General features: G+C 39.7%; 1 protein-coding gene and 1 long non-coding RNA gene across 2 annotated transcripts in view; one reads left to right on the top strand and one right to left on the bottom strand.

Annotated features, from left to right (window-relative positions):
- Positions 1 to 7,439: 7,439 nt before the first annotated feature.
- Positions 7,440 to 20,832, bottom strand: part of MMP20 (matrix metallopeptidase 20) — a 45,850-nt gene continuing 32,457 nt past the window's right edge. Inside the window, exons 9-10 of the mRNA XM_006186197.2 lie at positions 9,966 to 10,069; positions 7,440 to 8,963 (exon numbers count right to left, since the gene is read on the bottom strand). Coding sequence (XP_006186259.1) covers positions 8,863 to 8,963; positions 9,966 to 10,069 — 205 coding nt within the window. The 3' untranslated portion in view covers positions 7,440 to 8,862. The remainder of the gene's footprint in view (positions 8,964 to 9,965; positions 10,070 to 20,832) is intronic.
- LOC116666291 lies at positions 9,610 to 20,584 on the top strand. The gene is made up of 3 exons (XR_004323053.1): positions 9,610 to 9,688; positions 11,610 to 11,681; positions 20,279 to 20,584. It is a non-coding gene; the product is annotated as an uncharacterized LOC116666291 (long non-coding RNA).

Raw genomic sequence — 20,832 nt, 5'->3', positions numbered from 1 at the left:
TTTGATTCAGCTGAAGTGTGGGACTGAAGCCATAAGCTCTCTATGTGCTTGAGTGTCTGTGTGTGTGTTAGTGTCTGTAACTGAAAAAGGTTCTATCCTTTAATTATGAAAGGGGGGAAATGCTTTCCAACTTCTGGAAGGTATTGACACTGGAGGGTATTAATAAATTAGATTATAATGTCTCAAAGGAGCACTATTATGGTTTTTCAGAGAGGTAAATAAGCACTTACATTATCTCACTATGTCCCAAATTCACAGAAAAATAGAAAAGTGAAGTTTTAATATAGTAAATATATTAATTTTTAAAAAATCCTTTTTTTTATAGATACTGTTAATTCAGAAACATCTTAAGAATTTAAGTTGGCCTCTAATCAGATTCTATTGATTAAAGAGTCCAAGAACCTGGGTTGGTAACATCTGAACAGACAGGATTTACTAAAATTTGATCTTGTATTAAACCAAAAGACAAGCTGAAGTTAAGTCTCAACAAATTTTCAAATAATTTGTATCATTCAGATTGCATTCGCAGACTACAATACAATGAAGTCAGAAGTCAATAGCAAAAATATTAATCTTAAGAAATTTACAAAATTTCTACCAGAAGTAATAAGTAAATTTAGCAATGTCACAGAATCCAAGTTTAATATACAAAAATCAGCTATATTTCTATTTGCCAGCGATGAAGAATTGGAAACTGGAATAATAAAGAATACCATTTGCAGTAGGATCAAATATATGAAATAGTTTTTGATAAATCTAACAGAATATGGACAAGATCTGAACACTGACAGCTTTGCAACATTACTGGGAGAAATTAAGGAAGCTGGAGGCCGCTTGCCATCAGGAGTCCCCTTGTAGGATGGAGTGGAGTCAAGGCATGAGTGGCCCGTGGGATCTGGAACGGGGAAGAACAGCACGCGGCAGTGGCTTTGTCATCAGTGTTGACAACAATAGGAGGTACCTCCAGAAATCACTAGATGAAATCACCTGAGACCAATAATCCATGCGCATACATGGGACACCCTCTAAGGATTCCCAGAACTAGTTGAGAGGCATGTGAACGAGGCTGGATTTCCCTGTGAGAAGAGGGGTCACTCCTCCCCATGGTGGTGGGACACAGGAAACACAGTTTATGTGAGCAAAGGCCGCAGAGCTAGACTGACTTCCCTAGAAAGCACAAGTATCCTAGAGATGGTAGGAAGTTAGATAAGTGGGGGGCAGCTGGCAGATAACGTGGAGGAGAGAAGGCGAGAGCGGTCCAGAAGATGGTGGTACACCCACCTTCAGGGTAAATGGGCTTCACTCCCCCGAACGAGCACCAGTAAGAAACCAGTTAGAATCAGACAGCTGAGACCACATGGTGGCAACAAGAGCCTTACCTAACAGGACCCAATGCTCACTGTAATATAATTAGCACTGTGGTTTACAGCCCTCCCCCTCACCATGGGCTTTTCTGTGTGCATCTTGGGTAAGGACGGGTGTAAAGGGGGATGGGCATGACTACGCACTCCAGGGGCAGGAGCTGTCAATCAATCAAGACACTGTCCCTAAGCAAGGGTGTAAGACAGAAGGGACAAAGAAAGACTGGGGCTGCCATCCTCTCTTGGATCAGCCCACCTTTTGTTCTTGGAGGTGTACTTTCACTTTGCTAATAAAATCCTCAACTACACAGTGCTTTTGCCTCCCATCTGAATTCTTCTCTTTTGGGCTAGACAAGAACCAAGGACTTTCCCCTTCTGGGGAGCCAGTATCTGTTGTTTCTGGATAGACTATAATTATGGGTCTCCTTTTTTTCTTATAAGTGAATAGATAAACATCCTGAATGAGTGAATGAAGTAATTAATAAATCATCCCCACTTTCCATATTGATGGAGACAGAGCCTTGGGCTGATGTTGAGGACATACAGAAATATTGAAAGATCCCAGAATCAGACTGCTAGAGTTTTTCATCTGATAGATATGCTTCCCAGAACAGACTTTACCTTCTGTAGTAGTTTGAAGCCTGCTTCCAATATAGTGAAACTTGCGTTCATATGCACACAACCTATTTAGGTTCCAGGCTTTCAAACTAAATTTCATCTCACTGAAACTTATCCAGAAATTTTTGTGACTAACCTGTAATTAGTAAAAAGAGAGGAAGAATTGGAAGAAGGAGGGAGAAAGCGAGAGAGAGAGAGAGAGAGATGTACTGAGAGAGACTGATTATGTGGTTGTGTTTATGGAAAGGTGGCCATCTTGAAAGTTAAACTTAACCAACTTAGAGTATTAACGTTATGACAATAACAGAATTGAACTTCAAGTTCACTTGTAGGGGGGAAAATCCAAGACTCCTTTCCTTGTTCCTTCTTGCCACGTTTTTCTGATTTGGGCTCCTGTAGCATGCGTGGCTCATGCTACTCACTTAGCAATTAGCTAGCATTGGTTTTACCATCTGTACTGGTCCCACCTGTGTGACAGAGGAAGCAATCTCTCTCAGTTTAACCGTGAGTCTCAAAGCAGATGAGGTGCACAATTGTTACTGGATAGAGACTCCCGAATTGCATAGCCCACCAAACAGGGCAAGCTCCTGCCAAATGTGTGGGTCCTTCCCAGCTGACTGAGAAATAATTCTCAGTAGAGGCAGAGGGACAAAGTGAAGAAGAAAAAAAAAAAAAAGAGCTGCTTTATTAATCAAAGAGAGAAGGGGAAGAAAGCAAAAAAGAAGACATGAAGCGGGGAGCCATCAGCCAGAAAGCTGGTCGAGACAGCTCCAAGCCCAGATCCGGCCACGGGGTCTTTTACTGGATGGCTTTGCCAGTGTTATCTCCATGCCGGTGGTTCCAATCATCTTCTGTTGCTGGCTCTTTCCTCCCGCAGAGCTTAGCCCTAAAACAGAAACTTCAGGAGGAAAAAGAGAACAAAGAAAGACATACTGGGGTGTGTCCTTGGGATCGATGCAGCAGTTGTGGAACATAAAATGTCTTGTTGTATGGCTATGTCCTTGGAACCAAGGAGCCGCCACCAGATAAGAGAAACAGCCTGGTTTTCAACAGCCTGGCCCTTTCTTTCCCTTGCTGTTAGTCAGCCGGGGTCAGCAAGCCTGTGTAATCACCTCCCTCACAATGATGTTTGAAAAACCATTGTGCTGAATATAATTCCAGGATACCAGCCAAGTGATCTGGGGTTCAAAGTAGGGTTAGGAGCCCTTGTGCTGGGAAAGAACCCTGAGACAGGGGCTTGGCTGCACACACAGGGTCAGGAGGGAGAGAACGTACAACTCTGGGATTCATCCTACCCCCCGGAGAGCGAGACTGGCCCTTCTGATGCGAGCTCCACTGGTGGCTGGTTTGAGGTTCACAGCGTAATTGTTGCCTTGAAGGCTGATGTGGGTACTGGGGAAGGTCTTGACTGAGGTAGAGACACAGTGACTCATTTTCAGGCAAAGACAGAAGAATGCAGTAGAGAACTTGCTAGTCACTTTCTCTGTAAAGGTTGGTAAGATTGCAGATAGAAGTGTTTTCACTACAAGAACAAAATACATTTTAAAAATTAAATTTTTTTTTTCTGAGCAGAGAAAGGTTTATTTCAGTGCTGACCAAGGATGGGGTGGCTCATGCCCAACAAAACCCCAAACTCACTGAAGGGCTTCATTAAAGGATGTTAAAAGATCAGGTAAGGGAGGAGGCTGATTGGTGGATGTGGAGGTAACAGGGCGATCAACACCATCAACCCCTAGGGGTCAGACGGTCTGGGGGCCACGTGCTCTCGATCATCAAGTAGTTAATTTCTTCCCTTTAGAAAACACAATTTTTTTTTTTTTTAAATCTTGAAAGTTCTTCTACCCTTTTTAACAAATTCCTAGACTACTAACAACTTTCTTCCAGAAGAGCAATCCTTAAGATTTTGCGTTATCTTTTGTGATTTATTCTTTAGGATTTTTGTACCTAGAAATGGAAAAACTGAAGGAAAAGCCCTGCAAAATCTCAAAAACTCTTATTGAAAATTAAACCATGTTCTTGAAGAGGGGAAGAAGAATGGACTAGTAGACTGAGCACTGGATGGTGATTAAAAACTTGAGATTATTTTTATCTCCCCCCTTACTCTTTTATAATCCATTTCCCCCAAGTTTCATGGTAATCTGTCGGGGTGGGGGCTCAAAGGGTTGTAGATAATCATTTGAAGGCTCTCTCTGATTCCCAGATTTCTATCTCTATCTGGAATCTAAAAAAAAAAAAAGACACAAATGAACTTATTAACAAAACAGAAACAAACTCAGAGACATAGAGAACAAACTTAACGGTTACTAGGGAGGAAAGGGGGTGAGAAGGGCTAAATTAAAAAAAAAATAGAAGAAACCAGGTGTGAAGTAAATGAAAGCTCTCCATACTATCTGTGCAATTTTTTGTAAATATAAAACTATTCTAAAATAAAAGACTTATTAAAAAAAAAAGAATGAATACTGACAATGTTGGTGGGATGGCTAGAGTCTTCAAAGAAGCTAAATTATTTGTGTAGAGAAAACTATTTTAGGGAAAGAATGAAGTCTTTCAAGGTAAACTGTCGAAAAATTATTAACTTCCAGAAATTGCCAGTTCATATACGGAAATATGCCTAAAGTTTAGTACAGTGACACAATACGGTCATTGGGCAGCCCACGATTCCTGTGGAATGTGCCCTAACAGGACTTTTGACATTCCAACCTCCATAGAAGTACCTGTGAACACACTTACTCCCCACCCTCAGAAGCTCACATTATTTTTTTTAAAGCATTGAAACATTTTATTTGCTGAAATCTGTATAACACTTCTCTAAAAATTAAACAAATGTTTAAAAAAAGCTCACATTATTTACACTGCATTACAGGCTTGGGATTTTCAAAGAATAAACAAATTGCTAACTATTTATACAGACGTGCTTTTTTCTGCCCCCACAGCAGAGGATCTAAAATGGATTTAAAATGTTACATTTCTCAGTTGGTCTTTTGCAACTGATTTTTCATCCTTCCATCCTTTTCTTTTCGGATCTCTTCCCCCCACCCTTGTGGGAATGACATGCTGCATTGTACAACAGAAGCTTAATTTTAAAACGATATACTGAATTAAAGGAAGGTATGTTGGGTTAGGATGCGGGAAGACGAGACTAAAATGAGGATACGTGCATTAGGAGAGTCTTCTTTTGGACCTCAAAGTCGCTCACTCACTTCCTGTTCTAATTTATTCACTAGCAGGCTTCCCGATTCTGCTCTATTTCACTTCCAAGAGTCTAGGTGGTTAAAACTGACACAACATTGTAAACTGACTCTAACTCAATTAAAAAAAAAAAAAATTTAAAAAAAAAGAGTCTAGGTGGTGAGACGAAGGCAGGGATTGTGGCATTTTGGGTACAACGGGATGTCCTTTAGTCTCACCATGTTGACGAAGCACTTGGGGATGAGAATGAGACTAAAGACAGGCTCAGGGGCTGGAAGATAATCAGAGGATGCTGGTCAGACCCATTCAGGCCTATTGGAGAGAAACACAGAGTCTTTTGGCCTAGACTTGTCTATGATCCATTATGGGAGTCTAAGATTCCAGCCTGTTGCCAAGCATTATGCATTTCCTCTCAAATGGCACTGCACTGGGTAATTTTAGCTATAAATATTCACTAAAAAACCACAAAAAACCCTTCACTATAATTGTATATAGAAGGAAATGACTAAAAGCAGGAATAAAGAGGAAACACCCAGATGATATATACATGAGAGCACGTGAAGACCCTGTGATAAGTTTTAAACATATCACACATAATTTCAAATAAAAAACTACATCGTTCGTTTGTCATCTACTGTGTGAAATGGAAGTCTCAGGTGTTTCCAAATAAACATTTGAAAAAGAACAGAGGCCCTAACGGAGTTGGCTGTGCCATTGCACACCAGGCTAACTGTTAGAGCGCTGGGTTCCAGCCACCAGGAATTTAATGTGGAGCCATTAGGTTCGCTCCCTACCCAGGTGAATCCATCTGTCCGTTAGTAGCCTTTCCCGTACTCTCCAAGGCCACTCAGAAATAGTCATCAGTGAGGTTAACAGGACAGTACCCAGAGGTCATCAGGGAACAAAACTCTGTTCTGCTTCCTCCTGCTCTCAAAAGAAGCAGTTGAAATACACTTTGTTCAAAACCATTAGTTAGCCAAGTATTTTTGCACTGATATTTGGAAGCCAAGCGAGGAGCGTGTGTTACAAATTCTTTCCACGCAAAATTCCTGCTTCAGATGAGCATACCGATGTTCTGATTGGGTTCTGACGCAAACGAAAATCACTATTTCTTGTGCTTTAGAGACACTGTAACTTTTCAAAATATATACAGCGATCTCTGGAAGCCAGTTCTCTTGCTCAACAAAGGAATAAGGATTTGTAAGAGTTACTTCTGGGGTATGAGGGTTAACTGCCGTCAGTATATTATTTGATTGTTGATTTAATTGGGGATTTCAAAAAGAAAAATGTCAGGTCACCGATTATCAATCCTTGTGTGAGATAGCTCCGCTATCTCAAGGGATATATACAAATTCTCCAAAAGATTTCAAACCAAACTGAATTCTAATTGCTTCAAAAACAACAATTATAGAGCCCCTAAAAGGTACCAGGGACTATACATAGAATTCTGTATATTCTTACTTATATATTTAAGCCTCTAAATAGCCTTGGGAGGTAAGAATTATTCTTATTGTAATTTTACAAAGCGGGAAACGAAGACAAAAATTAGGGAACCTGACCAACATCACATAGCTAAAAATAGCAGATCTGGGGTTTGATTTCAGTCAGGTCGGCCTTAGAGGACATGCATTTTTTTTTGCATCCAGTAACACTCATTTGTTTAGTAAAGTGTCTCCAATGGACATGGGCCTGGGTCAGCCCCGGACACACGAAGGACATCCGGCTGGTTGTGCTCAACACCAGATATCCTCAGGCCGATGCGTCATTGCCGTGTGGTCCCTGCCACGTGGCCTGCACAGATCATCACACCACCTTGATCGCCTGGCTTGTTATTTCAAAAATATAACAGGTTTATTGAGATAGAATTCACACACCATACAATTCATCCATTTAAAGTGTACAACTTAATGGCTTTCAGTATATTCACAGATTCGTGCAACTCTCACCTTCTGCATAACATACCCATCAGCAGTCACATCCCGTTCCCCCTCCTGCAGCCCTGGACCAGCAGTAGTCAGCTTTTTGTGTCTCTGGGTTTTCCTGTTCTGAACATTTCATATAAATAGAATCATTCAACACGTGGCCTTCTGTGTTTGGCTTTTTTCACTTGGTGTGGTGTCTGCGAGGTTCATCCACGTGGTTGCATGTATTAGTCCTTTTTTTAAGTTGCCAAATCACACCCCAGTGTATGAATTTACCAGATTTTAAGGCTCCATTCATCCTTTGATAGACATGTCTCGATTTTTTGGCTGTTATGAATAACGTTGCTGTGAACATCAGTGTGCACGTTTTGTGTGGGTATTTGTCTTTGCAAAAGTGATTTTTCTTACTCTGCAGAGTCAGTGGATATTGGGTAGCAGGGGTACTAGATTCTGTCTTCAACAGTCAAAGCTTCAGCATCTGATTGGCTGTGAACAGCTACTTTAAACCAAATGGAAAGCTTGAGTAACCTTAAGTAACCGCCTCATCCCTTCTTAATACTAAATCTTTTTTTGTGAGTGTATGAAACAAATTTAATAAATGATGGTAATAATCATGGCTAACAACAGCTGAATACTATAGACGTTCCAGGCAGCCTATGAAGTGTGCTAAACGTATTTCATCATCTAATTTTAGACCTACTCAAATGGTTTCGAATCCTTACATTCTAGAAGGTAAGATTTAAAAATATATATAAAAAATGACAGACAGCTGTATTTTATCTGTACTGATGACTAGGTAGGAGAGAAAAAAAAAAGGTTTAGCTTGAAGGAGGAAAAACTAAAAGAAAAGGCAAACTTCCCTAAATGGAAAGCTATTCAGAAGAGACTCAGCTTGGATGGGTTAAAGACAGTTTCATTGACAGTATTTTATTAACAGGAAACAGGAAATAGAGTGAATTATTGTTCTTTCTTCTGGGTCTGCATACTCACAATACTATCTCAAGGTCTGCGTTTTCCAGAGGGACACAGGATTTGTTGCCAAAGCGTGATAGAAGCTAGTAAAGATTAACTAAAAAGAAATGAGGAACTGTTCTTATACAACATTTTTATTGGCTTTTGTTAAAAGTTTTCCTGCTGCAAAGTGCGCATCTCTTACCTAGGATGAAAATCCATTTGAGTAGGTTTGCCCCCTTCAACGTACTTCAAAGACCAGCGAGTGCACGTAGAGTCGAACAAACAAACAAGTAACGAGACACAAAACGTCTACAGCGTGTTGTTTGCGATGTGGTAAAAGTAAAGACGGATACATTTATATTCATCATAACAAATGTTACGGCCAAAAAGGCCACGACTTGTAAAGAATAATTATAATTTGTATGGTAATGACATATCCTATTAAAAGAATTATAATACATGTCAGAGAATCCACAAGTAGGCTTCTTCCTGGAAATAAAAACCAGACTTAATCAATTTGCTTCAGTATATTAGCTAAGAATAAAACACAACGGGTGTCTCACTGAAAAGTGCATTGTGTTGATTTTGATTTTGTGTAAAGTTGACCATATAGGAGTTTTTCATTTGGATTAAAATTCTGAATCCAGTAACTATGAAACAGTCTAGAAGCATCATCATTTTCAATGAACTCTAAATTACCCTTAGAATTAAAGACCACGGGAAGGATCCCTAACCTGCATTCTGCTTTAGTCCTTAAGATCCAGTTGCCAGCTGTTCTCAGTCACCTTCATTCCTTAGGAAAGACTAGGCTTTTCCATTCAGCAACCGACCCAGGAACCAGCTCTCAGCACACTAACCACGTCTTCCTTCTCTGTGTCATACTTGTACGCTTTTGGTCCTGAAAAGAAGTAAATGTTGCCTGAAAGAGACAAAGTTGACATTGCGGTTACTGAAAACGACCTGCAAGCTTCCAACAGGGAGGGCTTGTGACTGTAACTTTCTTGAGGTGGCACCGAGGGGAGTGGGGAACGTGGCAGGAGGCGGTTAGCTAGTCCTGTGCACGGTCCTCACTTAGCTCTAAGAACCTGACACCCTTAACTTGTCAATCATCTCTCATCTCTCTCCCTGTTCCTGCCTGGGGTGTTCGGTGCTTCTGTTCAGGCTGTTCCCCTCCAGGAAGTCCCCTCCCTCGACAAACCTTTAACTGTTCCTTAAACCACAGCTGAAGTCTTACCGTGAAGTCTACAAGTACCCATGCCTCTTCGATATTTTTTCTTTTTCAGATGACCTCTTGCAATCATGATGACGACTACCACATAACTCAATACTAAATTATAGACTGTTTGTTTCCCAGTTATTTCATCTGTGTTGGATGGAGGGGCATTTCCCAAAGTTAGTAACCATTCCACAAGAGCAGAGACCATATCTGAAACTGTCTTTGCATTTCTGAACCATGCCCAGTTCTGTGCAACAGACTCGAGAAGAATGTGTTGACTGACTGATTCAAATGATTCCATTAAATTTATTCAACCTCGTTCAATTCAATTCAGTGTTCCCAGTTGTGTGGTAGATTTCAGGAGCTGGGTGATGGAGTGGAGAAAGGAACTGGAAGGCTGAGAGCATGTGCATTCTAAAGATGAAAAGGTAATTTTGAGTGGGTGGACTTTATGACATAGCTGACTAAAGGACTGAGCCATACCTTAAAAACTTTCCATTTGTAAAGGAAGAACCACAAAGGCAGACCTTTTGTACCCTTCCTAGTGGTTCATCTGGTTAGCTAAATTTATCAGGGACTCAGGACTGAAAAAGAGTAAGAACCAAGGACTTCCAGTTTGGAAACCTATTTTCTGCGATGTTTAAAGCAAAGCCCAGCTTTCTTGTTACAATTTCCACAAAAAAAGGTTTCAGTGGAAAAACTCACCATTTAATTCTACTGCAGCATCTATTTGGCCATTAACTCCTGAAAATTCTTCTTCAGTGTTCTTTGGATAGTCTTTTTCCATTTTCCTTTTTCGTTCATCGTAGCTGGAAGAAGGATTATTTCATAAGTAATATCAGCAAGGGGACACTGTGCTGGTCAGGCATATTTAGCCAGGCTGACAGATGGCTTACTTTTGGATCTCTCTCTGTTCCCCTGTCTCTCTGTCTCTCTTTCTCACATACACACATACACACACTCACACACACTTACACACACATACAAACTCTATCATTACGCTCCCAGGTTGCAAAGATTCCTGGGACCACTAGTTTGGGAGTCATTTGCTTGTTGACATTCTCTAAAAAATTTCCAGATAGATTGTTTAGAATTAGTTATTCATATATTATAGCATCAAATTTCTATAACTTAAACATGATTGCCTTTCAAAGGGAGCTCTCCATACATTTTCAGTGCTTTATTTACTGCTGTCATTTCTCTCTTTCTCACTTTTCCATGTATGAGTCTCTGGGCTCACTGAACAGCTGCAAGCCCATCACAGGGGCTTTTACCAATGAGCTTCTTGCTATGTCCCCGTGTAGGAGGACTGAGCAAACAGTGCACCGTGAATGAATGAACAACTGTGTGAATGGCCAACAGATAAATGAGAAGCAAGAAAAGCTTGAGCCTTTGCCTTCTGAATCACTGTCATTGAATTAAATTGCTTTTGTTTCCCGGAAAGATCATACAACTGACTGGATAGCAGTTTAGGCTTCTTTTTCTGAATCCACATCTACCAGGCAATGATAACTCGAAAGACTAGTTAATACAGCTCTTTGTGGTCTAAGTTACCCCTTGTGAAAAAGGCTGGGACTTGTCTGAATCAGCATGACTTGTACGAGTTCAGCATGTAGGCAGGGCTGACTCTCACCCCTTCCAGAAGACTTCATTAAACTGTGAGAAAGTCCCTTTTCCCTCAGCACAGAGCTCCCAGTGGGGACATTCCCAGGGTGGACTCCCCACTCCTTTCCCACCAAAAGGTCAGACAATTTCTCCTGGTGCCCAGGCCACTGGGGAAGTTTCCTGTGGGGGCAGATCACACCCACCTTCTCCTGAAATATGCCTCTCATGGGGCAATGAGTGCACAGGCCAGGGTACAGATCTCCTACAACACTGAGGAGGATCAAACACCGGGAAGGAAGAATGCAGGCTGAGATTGACTAGTGGGTTGAGCTGCTTTACGGAGCGTTGAGGACAAGAGCGGAAGCTAACTCCTGGAAGTGGAAGTCCAAACTCCCTTTCCAGGAGAGCCATTAGGACCTTCCAGGAGGCCAAGGGAAAAACTGAGCTGTATCAGCTACTGGAAGCACAGATAAAAATGGAAGCCGTTTACTGTATTTTGTCATCATCAGAAGTGCCAATACTGAGTGTGGGGACAGGGCACCTGTATGCTTTTAGAAGGGCTGGTAGGAGTGGTGCCAGGACTGGAGTTAGGAAAGGACTGGAGGGAAAGAAGAAAGGACAGCCAGGCATATTGGCTCCCCCATGGCTTAGATTTCTTTTGTTCACTTTGTTCCAGTGTCTGAAATTTAGGTCCTTCATAATAAATATGTATGAGTTGCTCACATATTAATCTTTGTTCCCTAGGTTTTCTTCTCTCACTTCCCTGAGACAGTTGTATTGAAGAAGTGGAAGCTTGGACTAGAGGAAGTGAGGAAGGTAATTCTCAAGCTTAAAATATTGGAGGAGTGGGTTGCAAAAGGAAGCACAAAGTGATCAATGGGGCATTTGGCTTGTCTGTATCAAGATCTAGAGGGACACGTGGTGGTGGATGCTGCAGGGCATGACTGACTTTGAATTCTTTGCCTAATGGTAACCCGTATGCTCAGGGAAAATGGGAGGTGCCTCTCATGTCTTTATCCTCTTTTGTCTGCTCTGAAGAGAGGATTCAAAGCTGAGCTATTGTAATTAGAGTTCTGCTGTACCTTTGTATATGTTAAACAGGCATTTCTGAGTGATTTTGGGAACTTAATCACCACTTCTGTTGTTTTATGGAAAAGCGTGTTCTCAGTTCCAAACAAGTGACTAAAGACTGTCCACAGAGAAGCCTATTACAAGGTGGGATCTGCTTGTGTGTTTAAATTGGATGGGGATTCTCTGGAAAGTATGAAAGGAGAGAGGAAGGAGCTCTTCTGAGAACAGAAAAACAAAATAATACAGGAATACATTTTAAAGAGAAAATGATGGTAAGGACCTTTAATGAAAAAGAATATGAACACAAATATATGTGCGTATGTGTGGCTGGGGCACTGTGCTGTGCACCAGAAACTGACACATTGTAACTGACTATACTTCAATTAAAAAAAGAGGTTGGGGGGAATGATGACTATTAATCCAATAGAAAGATCTGAAAAAGAGCTCTTTCCCTTTTTATCTGTCTGCTTAGTTTGCTGAGGTGGATGGAGATGCCATCTAAAATCTTATATATCTGTTCAGAGTATGCTGAAGGTAGTAAGATTATATAGGAAGAAAATTTCAGAAGAAATTTTAAAGAAGCAATGTCCAGTTGAGAATTTTAACTTTTCAATCACATTTATAAAAGCCTATACAGAAATTTCCGTAAAACTTGTGAAGTCATAGTTTGTTTCCTCCATCCCCTCTCCTGTTTATGTAATTAATAGTCCCTCTGTCTTTCTGACATGACCCCTCTCTGCCCTCTTGCCTCCTAACCTATAACTGCTTTCCAAAGAGTATAACTCTCAATAAAACCTATTGCAAAGTATCAGGCTGGCACATAAATCAGCATTGTAAGGTTAGATGAAAACATGTATTCCGTTTGGACCACTTATGTAGACACTATGTAAATTGGGCCTATATAATTAACATAGAGTTATCCTACTTTTCATTTTACCAAGCAACAACAGTACCATCAAACCATCAAAATATAAATTACCACCTATTTTCGTGATCATTTCACAAACAAAAGAAACTTTAACTCCAAAAAAGGCAGAAAGGAAATAATCTCAGAATACAAGATGGTTCTTGCCAATAAAACTGACCCAGACCATGTCCTCCTCTGTTTATAATATTGTGCTATTCTTACTTTTCTGTGGACTGATGAAAACTCTGTGATGATCTAGCCCTTGAGTTTTGGACAGATACTTGAACATTTCTGTCCCAGAGCAAAGAGCACAACCTGTGTGGTCAGAAGGCTCTGGGTTTGAGCTCTGACTCTGTTACCTGTTGGCGCTGTGATCAGGGAAAGTGATCTGAGCTCTGAGCCCTGGTTTCCTTATCTGGCAAATAGCAGTTCTGAGGATGAGAGAAATTCACACACGCGCACACACACGCCTGGCACATGCAGACATCAAGGGCTGGCCCAAGCTATAAGAGTTTGTGGTTTATTTTGGCTCCAAGAACAATTAACTGACTGGCTAGTTATGAGGCTGAGAGATCTGACCCGGGACCCTACGTCATCGAGGAGTTTAGTCTTTACTTAATCTTTAAACATACTTCATTAGGATAACATTTTGCAGCAGGAAGCAAGGTTGAGAAAAGGAGGAGATCGAAGGGCTAGAGAATGTTGGCGTAATGACTTATAATATATATACTATGTATATTAGGTACCTGCTAAAATCATTGTATATATTTTCTCATCACTGAGGTCTTGTTTGTGAAACCTAAACACCAACAAAATACGACTGACCTGTAACTGTGTCTATTTCCTTTACAGGCATTTGTTTCATCATTTACTATTGATGAGTGGGTATAGACATTAAATAAATCATTGCTAACAGTTAAGTTTTACTAGCAATATAGATAGCTGTCTCTTACCTTAGATACCTGATGCGGTTTTTCATATATATTATCTTAGTCTCCACCTTTGTAAGCTCAGGACTTGGGGACTGTTTAGGTAAGGTGCCTGCATGTTGTTTAATTTTATGTTCAGAACTTAGATTTGTTAGGAATTTCTGGTGTTTCAATTGTGATGATTTTTAACATATGTCAATGGCAAAGCTGACTCCATTCTGCCTTCTTTGAAGTACTGAGTGGAGAGTTGAATCTGCTAAAAGTTGCTTAAAGAAAACGTGAGAAAGGGTGGCAGAAAGGGGGATTTAATGATAAATATCTAAGATATAAGTTTCAGGAAGTTTCTTCAAGGAGACCCTTCTAGCGAAATGGAATCCCCTCTGAAGTTAATAACCCACTTCTAGCCAGGAATCACATGGCCTTCATGGAGGAAGGAGCCTTTGTGATCTACACCGGAGAGGGCAGGAGGAGAGTGGTCAGGAATGAAGAGAAGGGAGAAGAGGCAGAAGCTGCTGTGTACCATCCGAGATAGGGGTCAGGAACCAGGACCCATGGGAAAGTGACTCTGAGAAAATTCTGGAACAAAGAATTTCTAACAATGTTGAAAAATACTGATGATCTCAATTGCCACCTGATTGTGTGATGAAATGCAAATTTATTTCTCCAGCCTGAATTCTCTGAGTTCAAGATCTGTATGTCCAACTCTCTTCTAGACATTTCCATCCTATGGCCCCATCAGCATGTCAAACTATGCACGTACAAACTGGAACTCCTGTCTACTCCTTTAATTTTGTTTTACTTCCTTAATTTTATTCTTTCCCCATTCAATGGCCTTAGCAGCCTGGTCAAAAATCAACTGAGCATAGATCTATGGGTTTAGTTTTGGACTGTCAGTTTTATTTCATTGATCTAAATGTCTATCCTCATGTTAGTATGACACTGTCTTGATTATTGCTTTCTAGTAAGTTTTGAAATTGGGAAATCTGAGTTCTCCAACTTTGTTCTTCCTTTCAACATATTTTGGCTCTTCTGGTCTTATGAGCTTCCATATCAATTTTAAGATCAGCTTGACAATTTCTACAAGGAAACCAGTGGTATTCTGATGGGTCTGTAGATCACTTTGGGGAACAAAAGTATTAAGGCTTCTGATCCATGAACATGAGATATCTTTCTGTTTAGATCTTGTTTAATTTCTTTCAAAAATGTTTTATAGTTTTCAGACTATAAGTTCCCCACTTCTTCTGTTAAAATTTATTTCTAAGTATGTTTTTCTTCATGATGCTATTATAAGTGGAACTGTTTTCTTAGTTTCATTTTTTTGCATTGTTCACTTGAAGTGTATAGAAATACAATAGATTTTTTCATATTCAACTCACACTTTGCAAACTTGATGGACCCATTTATTAGTTCTAACAGTTTTTTTCTCTTGAGTATTCCTTAGGTTTTCTATATAAATGATAATATGACATACAAAGAAAGACAGTTTTACTTTCTTTCCAATCTGGATGCCTTTTATATCATTCGGTCCTGCTTAACTGTCCTGGCTAGAACCTCCAGTAAAATGGTGGCCAGGAATGGTGAGAATGGAAATTTTTGTCTTGTTTCTGATTTAGGGGGGAAAGCATCCAATCTTTCATCACTCAGTATGATACCAGCTGTGGGCTTTCACAGATGCCTTTTATTAGATTGAAAAAGTTTCCGTTATTCCTAATTTGTTGAGTGCTTTTTAATCATGCAACAGTGTTGAATTTTGTCACATGCTTTTTCTGAATCTATTGAGATGGTTATACATTTAAAAATTTTTTTCAGTCTGTTGATATGGTGTATTACATTAACTGATTTTCAGATGATAAACTAACTTTGCATTCCTGGGAAAAAAAATTCCCACTTGGTATTGGTGTGTAATTATTTTTACATGTTGCTGGATTTAGTTTGCTAGGTTTTTTATTTTTTGGAGGATTTTTCCATCCATATTCACAAAAGATATTGGTCCGAAGTTTTATTTTCTTCTGATGCTTTTCTCTGACTTTCGTATAAGGTTAATGCTGGCCTCATACAATAAGTTGGGAAGTGTTCCTTCCTCTTCTATTTTTTGGGAAGAGTTTTTGAAAAATTGAGTATTCTTTTTTAAAAGTTTTGGTAGAATTCACCAGTGAACCATGCAGGCCTGGGCTGTTCTTTGTGGATCACTTTTTAATTGATCACTTTTTAATTGTGAATTAAACCTCTTCATTTGCTGCAGCTCTGTTCAGGTTGTCTGTTTCTTCTTGACTCAGTTTCATCACTTTGCATCTTTCCAGGGATTTGTTCATTTCCTCTAAGTTTTCTAATTTATTGGCATACAATAGTTCATTCCTCTATAATCCATTTTATTTCTGTAAGGTTGGTAGTAATGTTCCCTCTTTCATTTCTGATTTTAGTAACTTGAGTCTTCTCTTTTTTACTAAATCAGTTTAGCGAGAAGTTTGTCAATTTTCTCGATCTCTTCAAAGAACCAAATTTAGTTTTGCTGATTTTCTCAAATTGCTGAAATATTCTCTACTTCATTCATTTCCACTGTCATCTTCATTATTTCCTTTTCCCTGCTTGCTTAAGGTTTAATCTGTTCTTTTCCCCAGTGTCTTAAGTTACTGATTTCAGTTCTTTCTTCTTTTTTAACTTGAGCGTTTACAGCTATAAACTTCCCTTTGAGCACTGCCTTAACTGCATCAGTAAGTCCTCATCTGTTGTGTTTTCATTTTCACTCATCCTTAAGTATTTTCTAATTTCTCTTGTGATTTCTTCTTTGCCCCACTGGTTGTTGGAGACCGTGATGTATAATGTCCACATGTTGGTAAATTACCCCCTTTTTCCTTCTGGCATTGATTTCTAGCTTTTCTCCATTGTGATCAGAGAAGATATTTTATATGATTTCGATGATTTTAAGTCTATTGAGGCTTGTGCTGGGGCCTAACATGTGGTCCATCCTGAACAATGCGCCACACATGCACTTGAGAAGAACGTGTAGTCTGCTTTTGCTGAGTGAAGTGTTCCACAGACGTCTGTTAGGTCTGGTTGGTTGACAGCCTGTAAAAGTCTTCTCTTCCTAATGGATCTTATTGTCTGGTTGTTCTGCCTGTTATTGAAGGTGAAGCAGTGAAGTCTCTGATTATTTCAGTTGTTGTCTTCTCTCTGCTTCTTTGTTTTGTTTTGTTTTGCTTCATGCATTTGGGGCTCTGCTGTTAGGCTGTCCTATATTCCTGGTAGAGTGATCCTTTTATCACTGTAAGATGTCTCTATCCTTAGTGATATTTTTTATATTAAAGTCCATTTTGCCTGATATTAGCATAGCCACCCTGGCTTTCTTAGGTTGCTTATATAATTTGCATATGTATTTTTTCATCCTTTTACTTTTATCCTATTTGTACCTTTGAATAGAGTGTGTCCCCTGTAGATAGCATACAATTGCATCTTCTTTTTTATCCAGTCTGACAGTCTTTGCAATTGATTAGATTGCTTCATCTAGTCACATTTAATATTGATACAATTAGATTTATATCTGCCATTTTACTTTGTGTTTTCTACACAGCTCATGTCTTTTTGGTTCCTTTTTCCCTCCTTAATGCTTTCTTTTGCATGAGTAAAAAAATTCCAACATGCCATTTAAATTTCTTTCATGGTTTTTTTCACTCCATTTAAAAAAGTTATTTCCTTCGTGGTTGCTATGGAGCATACCATATATTTTTGTTTGTTTGTTTTTTATTGAAGTATAGTCAGTTTACAATGTTGTGTTACGTATATGTTTTAACTTACCATAATCTGCTTCAGACTTACACTGACTTACTTCCAATGAGATACAGAAACATTCCTGTGAAGTTCTAGTTCTTACCACCCCCTCCCTTTTGTGGTATTATTGTTATACACGATACATCTGTATCTGTTACAAATCCCCGAAATACGTTGTGGTAATTACCGTTTCATACAGTTTAGTGTTTTCTAAAGAGGATGAGAGACTAAAGGAGAAATATATATACATTTACAGTTTTTGATACATTAACCTTCCTATTTACCACTTCCAGCTCTCTCCTTTTGTTCCTGTGAATCTGAGTTACTATCTGGTGTCATTTCCTTAACCTAATACAATTCTGCTTCCACCCACTTCCTTTGTGCTGTTATTGACAAATGTTATTGACATTATCTTTCTATATGTTATAGGCCCAATGATACAAATATATATATAGGTTTGTACAGCTAATTTAAAAACCAGTTAAGAAAAGAAACATACATTTATCTGTCTTTTACAATTATATAATTACAGTTACTGGTGCTCTTTTTTTTTTTTTTAATGTGGATTCATATTACTGACTGGGGTTACCTGCTTTTAGCCTGAACTTTCTTTAGTAATTCTCATGAGGAAGATGCTAGCAACAAATTCTCCATTTTGTTGATCTGGGAATGTCTTTATTTTGCCTTCATTTTTGAAACGTAAACTTTGTTGACTACAGGATTCTTGGTTGAGGGTTTTTCTTTAAGCACTGTGAAGGTGGTTCCCACTGCTTCCTGGCCTAACTGGCTGAGCTGACTTCCAGTCTTGTCCTTCTGTAATCCAGTCACATGGCTGCCAGATGACATTCTTTTTTTAAACATTTTTTTACTGAGTTATAGTCATTTACAAGTTGTGTTAGAATGATATTCTTATAACAAAAATCGTATTGGGTTACTTTCTTATTTAAGACATTTAAAGATATCCCTCTTTTCTATAAATTAACACTGATCTCCCTGGAAAGGCATAGGCCCTCCGTGATCTACATGCTTGGGCCACGTCTCTCACTCCAGCCCATGTTCCAATCATACTGAACTGCTTGAGGTCCCCCCCGCCCCAGGCTAGTTGTCATGCCTCAGTGCCTTTGCTTCAACCGCTCTCTGTGCCTGGAAGACGTCCTGCCCCTCTCATCTGGGAAACTCCTACTCAAGTCTCAAGATGAAGCTCAGTCATTGCTTCCTCTAAGAATTCTCTCTTAACAACCTCTGCTAGAGTTGGCCATTTCCTCTTTGTTTTGCCCCACTGACCCCTGTGCAGTCTTCTATGAGGCCCCTTGTGGCACTTGGCTTGCTTTTAATTTATTTATATATACGTTTACTCTAAGACTTGTTGAGGATATTAATAACACTCAGCATGAATTGAATAATTATTATGCGACAGACATTTCACATTTTTCTCATTCATTTCCACAAGGCTGTGAAGTAGATACTATTTCTGCCTCAATTTTGAAGATGGTTAAACTAAAACAGAGGGGCGATCAGGCTGCCAGATAATTGCTGTTAGAGTTGAGATTAATGAACACTCTCTTACTCCCGTCCACACTCTGTAACAGCCAACTTTGTGCCTTCTCACGAGTGTCAAGATCCTAGTACAGAGCCTGGCACATAATCATGTCCAATATATGTAGGCTGAATGTGGTAGTTTGTCAACATATTAAAAAATTTTTTTAAGAGTTAAAAAAACAAGATTTTGAACTCTACCTGTCTTTCCTATTTTTATTACTTATTATTACTTCTCTATGGTGACTAACAATAAAATCCTTAAATAAACAGATCCATTTCCAGGATTCTTGGGGCATCTAGGAAGGAGAGAATTTGGAAGACTGTATCCCACTTTGGATCAGTGACGCCTCCAGTCTATCTGTACAGAAAGAGTGACTTAGGAGTGTAAAAGGGCTGGGACATGTAGATTTTCAAGTTGCTTTACACAAAATTAGAAAAGACTGCCCATCTCAAAGAATGATGGAGTTGATGGCATCCCCCGAGTCCTCAGAGACTCCTTGGTGTAATCACTGCCCTGCTATTAGTAAGCGAGGGAGAACCTCTATAGGGAGAAATTAGTCATCAGTGGTGAAAGTAATGTAAAGAAAAAAAAAAAAAACTGGTTGGATCACTGGCGCTTTCTAGAAAAAGGAAAGGAAGGAATCAAAGCAAACAGATGTATGGAGAAGTAACACTTGTTAGTAAAATCTCACTGGTATGTCATTTGGTGATGTGGCACGTGATGGTGTTGGCAAGGTAGAGCCCCTTTTTGGATTTTGCTATGTAGTTCCACCCCCCTCCCCCTGCCCCTGTTACTATTACACTGACATGTGGGTTCTCACTCTCAGAGCCTGAATCAACCTGGCCCCAAGCCAACCCTCAGTCCTCAGTAGGGGAAGTTCTTCGGTGCTTTTCTCATGACAGTCATTAATTAAAACTGGTCCCCAACCCTAGAGGTTCATGGAGAGTTTCCCTGACAACCAGCATAGCCAGAGACTTTTCTTCCCTTGGCACATTATTTGCATCACAGACTGAACTAGCATGAGGACCAGAGAAGAATCTGAGGGATGACTAAGGGAAGTAAATCCTAACACACTGTCAATGGGTGTCAGTACAGTAAAATTCTTGGTCTATAACTTGAGGCTGTGGCCGTCTGTATTTTTGAGTGCATTCATGTGCTTTACCTAGAGAACTTCATTTATCTCCTTTGCTTTTCCTTCCAGCCCTCCTGCTTCCTGTGTAGATCAGTATGTAATGGCCGGGGCTCCACTGGCCTCCTTGAATCCCATGGCAACCACGAGAGCAGAAGCTACCTTTTACCACTGGAGCAAAGAATCAGAAGGCACTTGGGTCCCTAATGACCATGGACCCACCTTACCAGCTCTAAATCTGTTAAACTCCAGACATTTTACATTTATGAGAAAAAAGACCTTTCTATGTTTAAGCCACAATTACTTCTGGATCTTTCTTACTAGCAGTTGAATGTAATTGCTAACAAATACAGGGCTTCACAAGACAATAAGATGTCACCCACGTGAGACCCTGCTGAACAAAATGTATGGAAAATATCCATCAATAAAGGGGATTTTTTAATAATGATGACCCAATAGCTTTTCCTGAACTTTTGTAGGTCAAGGTTATTTGTCCTATTCCTTAGCGTGTAAACCAGTGTGTGTCGGCGAGTATGAAGTAGGAGATACCTATCGCTGAAAGGATTGTCTACGCTTTGCCAAAGGTAGAGATTTCAAGACAATGTCAGGGCCCTTCAGTTTTTAGA

The sequence above is a fragment of the Camelus ferus genome, chromosome 10 (assembly GCF_009834535.1).
Source record: "Camelus ferus isolate YT-003-E chromosome 10, BCGSAC_Cfer_1.0, whole genome shotgun sequence".
Taxonomy (NCBI): domain Eukaryota; kingdom Metazoa; phylum Chordata; class Mammalia; order Artiodactyla; family Camelidae; genus Camelus; species Camelus ferus.
The sequence above is the reverse complement of the archived record's forward strand: the minus strand, read 5'-3'. Positions and strand labels throughout refer to the sequence as shown.